The 13,407-nt window shown below is 38.5% G+C and overlaps 1 protein-coding gene across 1 annotated transcript in view; it reads right to left on the bottom strand.

Moving 5' to 3' along the window:
- The window catches only part of PTEN (phosphatase and tensin homolog), a 103,968-nt gene that overhangs the window by 64,140 nt on the left and 26,421 nt on the right, over positions 1 to 13,407 (bottom strand). Inside the window, exon 2 of the mRNA XM_050805585.1 lies at positions 9,688 to 9,772. Coding sequence (XP_050661542.1) covers positions 9,688 to 9,772 — 85 coding nt within the window. The remainder of the gene's footprint in view (positions 1 to 9,687; positions 9,773 to 13,407) is intronic.

Raw genomic sequence — 13,407 nt, 5'->3', positions numbered from 1 at the left:
AACAGAAAAAGAAAAAGCATCATACTAGAATCTCACTCATGGGAGATTTACAACGCATAGTGGCATCTTAAAGGTCCTGCAGTGAGAAAGACAGTTCACCTCTATGAAAGCTCCATTCTCCAGATTTATGAGAAACAGAACAATTCTTTAGTTATGCCTCTTAAACATATGAAACACCAATTTTGTTAAAGACTGCTTAGATTTATACCAGATAACATAAATTAGATAACTTCAATATTAGCTTGAGGGATGAGATTAACATACATAATTGACCGGGTGCAGTGGCTCATGCCTGTAATCCCAGCACTTTGGGAGGCTGAGGTAGGTGGATCACTTGAGCGCAGGAGTTTGAGACCAGCCTGGGAAACATGGCGAAACCCCATCTCTACAAAAGTAAACACAAAAATCAGCCAGGCCTGGTGGTACATGCCTGTGGTCCCAACTACTTGGGAGGCTGAGGTGGGAGGATCACTTGAACCCAGGAGGCAGAGGTTGCAGTGAGCCGTGATCATGCCACTGCACTCCAGCCTGGGTGACAGAGCAAGAAACGGCCTCAAAACAAAAAAAAAGGGGTGTTCCAAGATGGTCAAATAGGAAGAGCTCCTGTGTGCAGCTCCCAGCGTGATCGACGCAGAAGACAGGTGATTTCTGAATTTCCAACTGAGGTACCTGGTTCATCTCAATGGGACTGATCGGAAAGTGGGTGCAGCCCATGGAGGGTGAGCCGAAGCAGGGCGGGGCATCGCCTCACCCAGGAAGCACAAGGGGTCGGGGATTTCCCTTTCCTAGCCAAGGGAAACCGTGACACACTGTACCGGGAAAATCGGGACACTGCCACCCAAATACTGTGCTTTTACAACGGTCTTAGCAAATGGTACAACAGGAGATTATATCTGGCACCCGGCTCAGCGGGTTCCACACCCACAGAGCCTTGCTCACTGGTAACGCAGCAGTTGCAAATCGAACTGCGAGGTGGCAGCCTGGCTGGGGGAGGGGCGTTTGCCATTGCTGAGGCTTGAGTAGGTAAACAAAGTGGCTGGGAAGCTCGAACTGGGTGGAGCCCACTGCAGTTCAATGAGGCCTGCCTCCCTCTGTAGACTCAACCTCTGGGGAAAGGGCATAGTTGAACAAAAGGCAGCAGAAACTTCTGCAGACTTAAACGTCCCTGTCTGAAAGCTCTGAAGAGAGCTGTAGTTCTCCCAGCACGATGTTTGAGCTCTGAGAACAGACAGACTGCCTCCTCAAGTGGGTCCCTGACCCCCATGTAGCCTAACTGGGAGACACCTCCCAGTAGGGGCCGACTGACACCTCATACAGCCAGGTGCCCCTCTGAGATAAAGCTTTCAGAGGAAGGATCGGGCAGCAATATTTGCTGTTCTGCAATATTTGCTGTTCTGCGGCCTCCACTGGTGATACCCAGGCAAACGGGGTCTGGGGTGGACATCCAGCAAACTCCAACAGACCTGCAGCAGAGGGACCTGACTGTTAGAAAGAAAACTAACAAACAGAAAGGAATAGCATCAACATCAACAAAAAGGACATCTGTACCAAAACCCCATCTGTAGGTCACCATCATCAAAGACCAAAGGTAGATAAAACCACAAAGATGGGGAGAAATCAGAGCAGAAAAGCTGAAAATTCTAAAAAACCAGAGCACCTCTTCTCCTCCAAAGGATCACAGCTCCTCAACAGCAATGGAACAAAGCTGGATGGAGAATGACTTTGACGAGTTGACAGAAGTAGGCTTCAGTAATAACAAACTTCTCCGAGTTAAAGGAGGATGTTCAAAGTCATCGCAAGGAATCTAAAAACCTTGAAAAAAGATTAGACAAATGGCTAACTAGAATAAACAGTGTAGAGAAGACCTTAAATGACCTGACGGAGCTGAAAACCATGGCTCGAGAACTACGTGACGCATGCACAAGCTTCAGTAGCTGATTCGATCAACTGGAAGAAAGGGTATCAGTGATTGAAGATCAAATTAATGAAATGAAGTGAGAAGAGAAGTGTAGAGGAAAAACGGTAAAAAGAAACAAAGTCTCCAAGAAATATGGGACTATGTGAAAAGTCCAAATCTACATTTCATTGGTGTACCTGACAGTGACAGGGAGAAAGGAACCAAGCTGGAAAACACGCTTCAGGATATCATCCAGAATTTCCCCAACATAGCAAGGCAGGCCAACATTCAAATTCAGGGAATACAGAGGACACCATAAAGATACTCCCAGAGAAGAGCAACCCCAATACACATAATTGTTAGATTCACCAAAGTTGAAATGAAGGAAAAAATGTTAAGGGCAGCCAGAGAGAAAGGTCGGGGTACCCACAAAGGGAAGCCCATCAGACTAACAGCAGATCTCTCGGCAGAAACTCTACAAGCCAGAAGAGAGTGGGGGCCAATATTCAACACTCTTAAAGAAAAGAATTTTCAACCCAGAATTTCATATCGAGCCAAACTAAGCTTCATAAGTGAAGGATAAATAAAATCCTTTACAGACAAGCAAATGCTGAGAGATTTTGTCACCACCAGGCCTGCCTTACAAGAGATCCTGAAGGAAGCACTAAACATGGAAAGGAACAACTGGTACCAGCCACTGCAAAAGCATGCCAAACTGTAAAGACCATCGATGCTAGAAGAAACTGCACCAACTAACAGGCAAAATAACCAGCTAACATCATAATGATAGGATCAAATTCAAACATAACAATTTTAACCTTAAATGTAAATGGGCTAAATGCTCCAGTTAAAAGACACAGACTGGCAAATTGGATAAAGAGTCAAGACATATCAGTGTGCTATATTCAGCAGATGCATCTCACGTGCAGAGACACACAAAGGCTCAAAATAAAGGGATGGAGGAAGATCTACCAAGCAAATGGAAAGCAAAAAAAAGCAGGGGTTGCAATGCTAGTCTCTGATAAAACAGATTTTAAACCAACAAAGATCAAAAGAGACAAAGAAGGCCATTACATAATGGTAAAGGGATCAATTCAACAAGAAGAACTAACTATTCTAAATATATATGCACCCAATACAGGAACACCCAGATTCATAAAGCAAGTCCTTAGAGACCTACAGAGAGACTTAGACTACCACATAATAATAATGGGAAACTTTAACACCCCACTGTCAATATGAGACAGATCGACGAGACAGAAGGTTAACAAAGATATCCAGGACTTGAACTAAGCTCTGCACCAAGCAGACCTAATAGACATCTATAGAACTCTCAACCCCAAATCAACAGAATATACATTCTTCTCAGTACCACATCACACTTATTCCAAAATTGACCACATAGTTGGAAGTAAACCACTCCTCAGCAAATGTAAAAGAAAACAAATGACAACAAACTGTCTCTCAGACCACAGTGCAATCAAATTAGAACTCAGGATTAAGAAACTAATTCACAACTGCACAACTACATGGAAACTGAACAACCTGATCCTGAATGACCACTGGGTACATAGCGAAATGAAGGCAGAAATAAAGATGTTCTTCGAAACCAATGAGAACAAAGACACAACGTACCAGAATCTCTGGGACACATTTAAAGCAGTGTGTAGAGGGAAATTTATGGTGCTAAATGCCCACAAGAGAAAGCAGGAAAGATCTAAAAACAACACCCTAACATCACAATTAAAACAACTAGAGAAGCAAGAGAAAACACATTCAAAAGCTAGCAGAAGGCAACAAATAACTAAGATCAGAGCAGAACTGAAGTAGATAGAGACACAAAAGACCCTCCAAAAAAATCAATGAATCCAGGGGCTGGTATTTTGAAAAGATCAACAAAATTGATAGAGTGCTAGCAAGACTAATAAAGAAGAGAGAAGAATCAAATAGACACAATAAGAAATGATAAAGGGGATATCACCACCAATCCCACAGAAATACAAACTACCATCAGAGAATACTATAAATATTTCTATGCAAATAAACTAGAAAATATAGAAGAAATGGATAAATTCCTGGACATATACACCCGCCCAAGACTAAACCAGGAAGAAGTTGAATCCCTGAATAGACCAGTAACAGGCTCTAAAATTGAGGCAATAATTAATAGTCTACCAACCAAAAAAGGTCCAGGACCAGACAGATTCACAGCTGAATTCTATCAGAGGTACAAAGACGAGCTGGTACCATTCCTACTGAAACTATTCCCATTAATAGAAAAAGAGGGAATCCTCCCTAACTCACTTTAGGAGGTCAGCATCATCCTGATGCCAAAGCCTGACAGATACACAACAAAAAAAGAGAATTTTAGACCAATATCCCTGATGAACATCGATGAGAAAATCCTCAATAAAATACTGGCAAACTGAATCCAGCAGCACGTCAAAAAGCTTATCCACCAAGATCAAGTTGGCTTCATCCCTGGGATGCAAGGCTGGTTCAACATACACAAATCAATAAACATAATCCATCACATAAACGGAACCAAAGACAAAAACCAAATGATTATCTCAATAAATGCAGAGAAGGCCTTCAACAAAATTCAACATCCCTTCATGCTAAAAAAACTCTCAATAAATTCAGTATTGATGGAACATATCTCAAAATAATAAGAGCTATTTATGACAAACCCACAGCCAATATCATACTGAATGGCCAAAAACTGGAAGCATTCCCTTTGAAAACCGGCACAAGACAGGGATGCCCTCTCTCACCACTCCTATTCAACATAGTGTTGGAAGTTCTGGCCAGGACAATCAGGCAAGAGAAAGAAATAAAGGGTATTCAATTAGGAAAAGAGGAAGTCAAATTGTCCCTGTTTGCAGACGACATGACTGTATATTTAGAAAACCCCATCGTCTCAGCCCAAAATCTCCTTAAGCTGATAAAAAACTTCAGCAAAATCTCAGGATACAAAATCAATGTGCAAAAATCACAAACATTCTTATACACCAATAACAGACAAACAAAGAGCCAAATCATGAGTGAACTCCCATTCACAATTGCTACAAAGAGAATAAAATACCTAGGAATCCAACTTACAAGGGATGTGAAGGACCTCTTCATGGAGAACTACAAACCACTCCTCAATGAAATAAAAGGACACAAATAAATGGAAGAACATACCATGCTCATGGATAGGAAGAATCAATATGGTGAAAATGGCCATACTGCCCAAGGTAATTTATAGATTCAATGCCATCCCCATCAAGCTACCAATGACTTTCTTCATAGAATTGGAAAAAACTACTTTAAAGTTCATGTGGAACCAAAAAAGAGCCTGCATTGCCAAGACAATCCTAAGCAAAAAGAACAAAGCTGGAGGCATCACACTACCTGACTTCAAACTATACTACAAGGCTACAGTAACCAAAACAGCATGGTACTGGTACCAAAACAGAGATATAGACCAATGGAACAGAACAGAGGCTTCAGAAATACCACCACATCTACAACCATCTGATCTTTGACAAACCTGACAAAAACAAGAAATGGGGGAAGTGTTCCCTATTTAATAAATGGTGCTGTGAAAACTGGCTAGCCATAAGTAGAAAGCTGAAACTGGATCCTTTCCTTAAACCTTATACAAAAATTAATTCAAGATGGATTAAAGACTTAAATGTTAGACCTAAAATCATAAAAACCCTAGAGGAAAACCTAGGCAATACCATTCAGGACATAGGCATGGGGAAGGACTTCATGATTAAAACACCGAAAGCAATGGCAACAAAAGCCAAAATAGACAAATGGGATCTAATTAAACTAAAGAGCTTCTGCACAGCAAAAGAAACTACCATCAGAGTGAACAGACAACTTACAGAATGGGAGAAAATTTTTGCAATCTACCCATTTGACAAAAGGGCTAGTATCCAGAATCTACAAAGAACTTAAATTTACAAGAAAAAAATCAAACACCATCAAAAAGTGGGTAAATGATTTGAACAGACACTTTTCAAAAGAAGACATTTCTGCAGCCAACAGACACATGAAAAAATGCTCACCATCACTGGCCATCAGAGAAATGCAAATCAAAACCACAATGAGATACCATCTCACACCAGTTAGAATAGTGATCATTAAAAGGTCAGGCAACAACAGGTGCTGGAGAGGATGTGGAGAAACAGGAACGCTTTTACACTGTTGGTAGGAGTGTAAACTAGTTCAACCATTGTGGAAGACAGTGTGGTGACTCCTCAAGGATCTAGAACTAGAAATACCATTTGACCCAGCCATCCCATTACTGGGTATATACCCAAAGGATTATAAATCATGCTACTATAAAGACACATGCACACATATGTTTACTGTGGCACTATTCACAATAGCAAAGAACCAACCCAAATGTCCATCAATGATAGAATAGATTAAGAAAATGTGGCACATATACACCATGGAATACTATGCAGCCATAAAAAAGGATGAGTTTCATGTCCTTTGTAGGGACATGGATGAAGCTGGAAATCATCATTCTGAGCAAACTATTGCAAGGACAGAAAACCAAACACTGCATGTTCTCATTCACAGGTGGGAACTGAACAATGAGAACACTTGGACACAGGGCGGAAAACATCACAAACCGGGGTCTGTCGTGGGGTGGGGGGATGGGAAAGGGATAACACTGGGAGAAATACCTAACGTAAATGATGAGTTAATGGGTGCAGCAAACCAGCATGGCACATGTATACATAGGTAACAAACCTGTAAGTTGTGCACATGTACCCTAGAACTTAAAGTATAATTTAAAAAAATTAACATACATATTACAGAATAATCAATTATCTGAATAAAACAATGTTTCATATTACCAAAAAATATATATATATTGAGCAATGTAAGCCTGAAAGCATTTGCAATCTAAGTTTATTTTAGTCAAAGCAATGATGTAGTACAACAATAACAAAGTCTAATCTCTGCAGAGTATTTTCTGTTTGGGGAAAAAATCACAGGAAAAAATATGCAGTAAGAGAGAAAAGGATAATTTTAAATATTCTTTGGGCATTCTAATAGAGAGGGCCAAGAAAAATCCAGCTGAAAATACTTTTGTTACAGAAAAATTAAGTATACAAAAATTTTAAAAACACTTTTCACTGTGACACTATCATCTTTGAACCAAAAAAGGAATCACTACTGATTACTAATATCCTCAATATAATGTAAACCAATCAAGGAAATTAATCACTTAGGTACTAGGCACAGCCATTCTCTTGGAGACCTTAATCCTAACAGACAAATTACTTTGGAATTATTTATTTCCATTTTAGTTGATAGAAAAAAAAAAAACAAACCCTTAATTTCTGGTCACTGTTCATCCTTTCTCTCATAAAAGAAGAGGAGGGGCCTAGGCAATAGAAGGCTATCAAAGCTTTCTCAAAAAAGAATGAGACAAAAGGAAACAAGGACAGCAAAGCTATTATATTCAGCAGATAATTCTTCATGTTGACACGCTATCAATAGTGTAAGAGGTGATAAGATCCACTGGCTAAGGAAGCACTGGCTAAGTATTAATCTGGATACATAAAACTTTTTTTTTTAGACATAGCAGATTTGAAGAAATCATATGGCTAGACAAAACAAACTAGATATATCGTGAAGCTAGATAGAATAAACCTCAGCCTTGATTACTAATTACAAACTGAAAATGTGAATCTTTTCATTCAGAGGCATAAAGGTAAGAGTTATGAATCAAATAGAAGGACCAAAATGCTTCTCAGCAAAGTATTTTCTTGGTGAAGTTACTGCAACCTAAGGTCTGATAATCAGCTGTACAGGAACTTTTATCAGTAACCTAAAAGATGATCAATCAGCCTCAGTGACTAATGACACTCAGAAGAGACCAATGTAAAAACTAGCACACTAGATTAATTTACCACAAAGATATTCTCACCATAATCAGAAAACCTGCCCTCTATTCAGAGTGCTCACTCTTTTTTGGTATGAGTACTAAACTGGCTGGGTTGAATTAGTGCTTAGTTGAACACAGAATTAAAATAATGTGAGTAGGTCATCTTGTGGGATATATCATGCAGGCCATAAAGAGGCCTGATAAACACTTCTGTATCATAGCAGAGAATACACGTCTGGTGACTGTACTGCTTGTTTCCCAGATTCACCATCTTTCTTAATTCAAAATGTATCTATCTCTTTTTTCTATGGCTCATTGCTTTTTCTTTAGAAGTGTTATCACAAGCTATATCAACCTGCTATTCCCATCAGCTTGCAATGTTAAGCATCCTTCTACTGTGCCCTGCCTAACTATGAGAAGATAAATTCATTTCTTTATTTTCAGCTTCTTAAACAGTCCTTCTGGCATCCCTATGTACTGGCTATAATTTTAATAGAAACTATAAAAACTAGGGGGATTTTTTTTGTAGTTTTTGTAGGTACAAAAATTTGATTTTGAATATATTACAAAATTCTAAATGAATACAACTCAATACTACAAAAAATTGTAAATCTGTGGTTCAAAGCAAGTTGCTAAAACTTATAGCTAGCTCATAAAAGAATGTAGGTTGTCTCATATACTTACACAACTATTATAAAAGGAGTCTACATCTGCATAACGCTTTATAAGTTACAAAGTACTTTCCCATCCATTTTAACATCTAATTGTCATAATCACCAAGTATTTAAACTGAAAATCTCCAGGAAAGATACTAATGAAAGAGTGTAAAGGAAATAATCCAGAATTTTAACTTTTTTAAGAGATGAGTTCTCGCTGTGTTAACCAGACTGGCCTCTACCCTCTACCTGGGGGTTCAAGCCAAGTGATCCTCCCACCTCAGCCTCACAAGTAGCTGGGACCTGAGGAGCACACCACAATGTCTGGCTTGAAATTTTAACTTTTAAAGCCATTAAGTTTCCTACTGACAATTTACAGTTGATTTATTAATACACATATGTTTTTGCTCTGAAATGAAAAAATATGTTAAGAGTATTTGCACATCAGACGTGAATTCCTTCTGTCATAAATTACGCCACGAATTCTCAAGGTTCCTACTGACAATTTACAGTTAATTTATTCATACATACATATTTTTGCTCTGAAATTAGACAATATAAATGTTAAGACTATTTGTACATCAGACATGAATTCCTCCTTTCATAAAATATGCCACGAATTCTTAAGACTGTATATTTTAAAAGTAATATTTATGTGGGTCTTGAGAATTGTTCTAAACTAAATGATAATTGCACTTAGAAAATTATGCAAAACTATAAAACTGATTAGCCTTGGTACACCCAGCGATTCCTTTCTATATATCTTTTAACAACCAAATACTTCTTCAAGTACTTGGTATACTTATACACAGTGGTACCTTAAAATTTGGTCTACATAAAAATCAGTATTAGTCATCTACATCTTAATGTGAATAAATTTAACTGAATAAATCCACTCTAGGATTTTAAGCCTAATCCCCAATTATGACATAAGACAACAATCACACTGTAATGGAATTCAGGTATTAAACCTGGTGACAGGCATTTTATGGAGTCCAGGAAATGATATCACCTAAGTACCTGATTATGTTTAAGGTCAGTTCTTATCAAATGAACTGTATCCCACTGAAGTCCATTAGGTACAGTAAGCCAAAAAATGATTATAGAGCACTACAACAACAAAGTTTACATCACAAAGTATCTTTTTCTGTGGTTTAGAAATCTTTTCTAAATGAAAATACAACATGAATATAAACATCAATATTTGAAATAGAAAATCAAAGCATTCTTACCTTACTACATCATCAATATTGTTCCTGTATACGCCTTCAAGTCTTTCTGCAGGAAATCCCATAGCAATAATGTTTGGATAAATATCTGAGTACTTTAGTTAAGGAAAGAAATATCTGAAATATGCAGCAATCAAACTAAAAGTATACATTTTAAAACATTAGCTAGTTATGAAAAGAAAGCTTTCCCCACCATAGTTGGAGTAATAAAAGGTGGTCAATGTATTTATGTATAACCATTTATGTGTAATACTGGTAAAGATAAAAGGTAACTTCCATATTTACAGTATTCAGGTATATAAGAAAAACAGAAAACTCGTGCTTTATAAATCACAGAACTAAAGTACTTTAGGTCAAAAACCAAAACTCAAAACAAAACCCCAAAATCTGCACCTGCCTGAAAAGACAAAGAGTTCAACTTCCAATTTTTCATGGCTAAAAATTAAGGCAACATGTTGTAGAAAAAAGACACAGTGAAAATCTGGAAGTCAGAATTAAGAGCTGGCTATGTCTCTAACTAGTTGTGTAATTTGGACAAGTCACTTAACCTTTCTAGACCGCAATTTCATATTCTACATAATTAGACTCAAAGAGATTACTACTAAGGTTTCTTCCAGCTCTTGCTATCTATGACTTGATAATACCGAACTGAAGTAGAAACTTTATTTATTATTCTTACTTTCAATCAAACTACAGTTGGCCAATGAACAAAACCGGTTTCAGCTGTGTGGGACCACTTGTATGTGGACCTTCTTCTACCTCTGCCACCCATGAGACAGCAAGTCTGACCTTTCCACTCTCTCCTACTCCTTGGCCTACTTAAAGTGAAGGCAGTGAAAATGAAGACCCTCATGATGATCCACTTCCACTTAATGAACAGTAAGTATATTTTCTCTTCTTTATGATTTTAATATTTTTTCTGTAGCTTATTATACAAATATGCTATCTAACACATACATAAAATATGTATTAATGAACATTATATTATCGGTAAGATTTCCAGTCAACTATAGGCTAAATATTAATAGTTAAGTTTGGGGGGGCGGGCAAAAGTTACATGTGAAGTTTCAACTGCACAGGAGTAGGTGCCCATATCCTTTATGTTGTTCAAGGGTCAACTGTCATGGATATTTAGCATGCCTATTATAGTCAATTATGTTACAGACTATAGCTAGCATAAAAACAAACCTCTACACTCAAGAACCATTTATAAACTATAAAAATCATCAACACTCTACACTTTTATGATTCTTACCCACTCATCACAATAGCTCTCATTTTTTTAGCTACATCAACCTAATCTCATGATTTTCTGACAGACCTTTCACACTAGCCCAGCCAATAATCTCCCTAATGCCTCCTTTTAAGATCAACTCCAGGCCGGGCTCGGTGGCTCAAGCCTGTAATCCCAGCACTTTGGGAGGCCGAGGTGGGCGGATCACGAGGTCAGGAGATCGAGACCATCCTGGCTAACACGGTGAAACCCCGTCTCTACTAAAAATGCAAAAAATTAGCCGGGCGAGGCGGCGGGCGCCTGTAGTCCCAGCTACTCGGGAGGCTGAGGCAGAATGGCGTGAACCCGGGAGGCGGAGCTTGCAGTGAGCCGAGATCGCGCCACTGCACTCCAGCCTGGGCGACTTAAGCGAGACTCTGTCTCAAAAAAAAAAAAAAAAAAAAAAAAAAAGATCAACTCCAATAATCTCTGCCAACTCCCTTCCGGACTCATTTATCTTCCAAATAAAATTCAAAGTTGACCTAATCCAATGCCCTTTTCTAGGTCTTTTTCTTTCTGCAGCTTTCACATTATTGAGTTGATTTCAGTAGTATTTTCAATCCAAAAATAATTATCGAGTTACTGAAAGCTATTATTTTAATAGCATAGTTTAAGAAAAGGTTATATGTATACTACATGCTCTATCTATAAGATAACTGTGCTAACTGGAGAGATCTACGGAATATTTTAAGGAAAAAAAACTGCCCAATAGAGTATACAGGGTATATCTTTTGTATAAGGGATGGCAAAAAGAATGTTAACACATATATTTGCTTGAATGTCAACATCCTCAATACACATACGCATGCCTGAGTGATAAATGAGAAACTAATAAAAATGGATGCTTCATAGAGAAAGGGAAGAAAAGGGGAAAAGCATAGCAAGGACAGGTAGCAGCAGGACTCCTGTGATATAAAGAAAAAAAGACTTATAATCTCATACATTGAACATTGCTAAAAACAAAACTGATTAAATGTCAAATTGGCACTCAGGAGAAAGAGAAAGGTTTTGTTACAAGGGCTATTTGGACACTGCACTTTACTACACTTCTTGATAGGAACTATTCTAAACAAAATAAAAACTAGGAAGAAACTTTACATTTCTTTTGGTAGTTTTACCGATTCCAGTAATATCATTATTGATATCCTCAAACTATTTCCTTTTCTTTTCTTTTTTTTTTTTAAATAGAGTCCAGGTCTCATGATGTGGCACAGGCTGGTCTCAAACTCCTGGGCTCAAGCCATCCTCCCACCTCGACCTCCCAAAGTGCCAGGATTACATGCATGAGCCACTACATAAAGCCTCCTCAAACTATTTTATCTTTTTTTTTTCTTCCCCTGAAACAGGGTCTCCCTTTGTCACCCAGGCTAGAGTGTGGTGGCATGATCATGGCTCACTAGAGCCTTGACCTCCTGGGCTCAGGTGATCCTCCCACCTCAGCCTCCTGAGTAGCTGGGAATACAACCACATGCCACAATGCCCAGCTAATTTTTTGTAAAGACAAGGTTTCATCGTGCTGCCCAGGTTGGTCTTGAACTCCAGAGCTCAAGGAATCCACCTGCCTCAACCTCCCAAAGTGCTGGGATTACAGCGTGAGCCACCGCACCAGGACTATTTTCTTTATATTGTAGAAATAAGCAAAGAAGTTATGCTAATGACTTTAAGGTTCATAATAATAAGTGTAAGAAAACAGAGATAATATTGTAAAATCAAGAAATCATGTAAAATACTAAAAATAGCAGTATGAATTCATGTCTGTGAAAATCTGTTTTCTAGGTCTTTTCTCTGAAATGGCCTAAAAGCAATATCACTATAGCAGTAATAAATATTCCTAGAACACAGATTTTCATCTCTAATATTATAATGAACTAAAAGGTACCAAACTCCTTGGAAAAAGAATTAATGCCAGCTCTGCAGTAGGGAAGGTACAGGTGAGTCTGGGATACCTTTTCATTCCAAGAGAACAAGGAAGGCTTACAGAGATTAACAGCCTATATCAAATGGACATAGGAGGTGGTATAAAGATCCAAATGACTAGCTGTGACAATCTGAGCATCAAATAAAACATTTAAATGGTAGTATATTAAAACATCCTGAATTAAATAAAAGTCCTTGAGTCTATAAAGACACTCAAAAGAAAAAAGTTAAGGCCAGATATTGTGGGTCACATCAATAATCCTAGCACTTTGGGAGGCTGAAGTGGGTGGATTCCTTCAGCTCAGGAGTTTGAGACCAGCCTGGGCAATATGGCAAAACCCCATCTCTACAAAACAAAAACAAAAACAAAACAAAAAAAATTGTCTGGCTGTGGTGGTGTACACCTTTAGTCCCAGGCTGAGGTGGGAGAATCACCCGAGCCCAGGGAGATTGAGGCTTTGGTGTACCATGATTGCACCACTGCACTCCAGCCTGGGCAACAGAATAAGACCCTATCTCAAAAAAAAAGTTAA

Source organism: Macaca thibetana, chromosome 9 (genome assembly GCF_024542745.1).
Source record: "Macaca thibetana thibetana isolate TM-01 chromosome 9, ASM2454274v1, whole genome shotgun sequence".
NCBI lineage: Eukaryota > Metazoa > Chordata > Mammalia > Primates > Cercopithecidae > Macaca > Macaca thibetana.
This window is presented reverse-complemented; position numbering and strand designations above follow the sequence as displayed.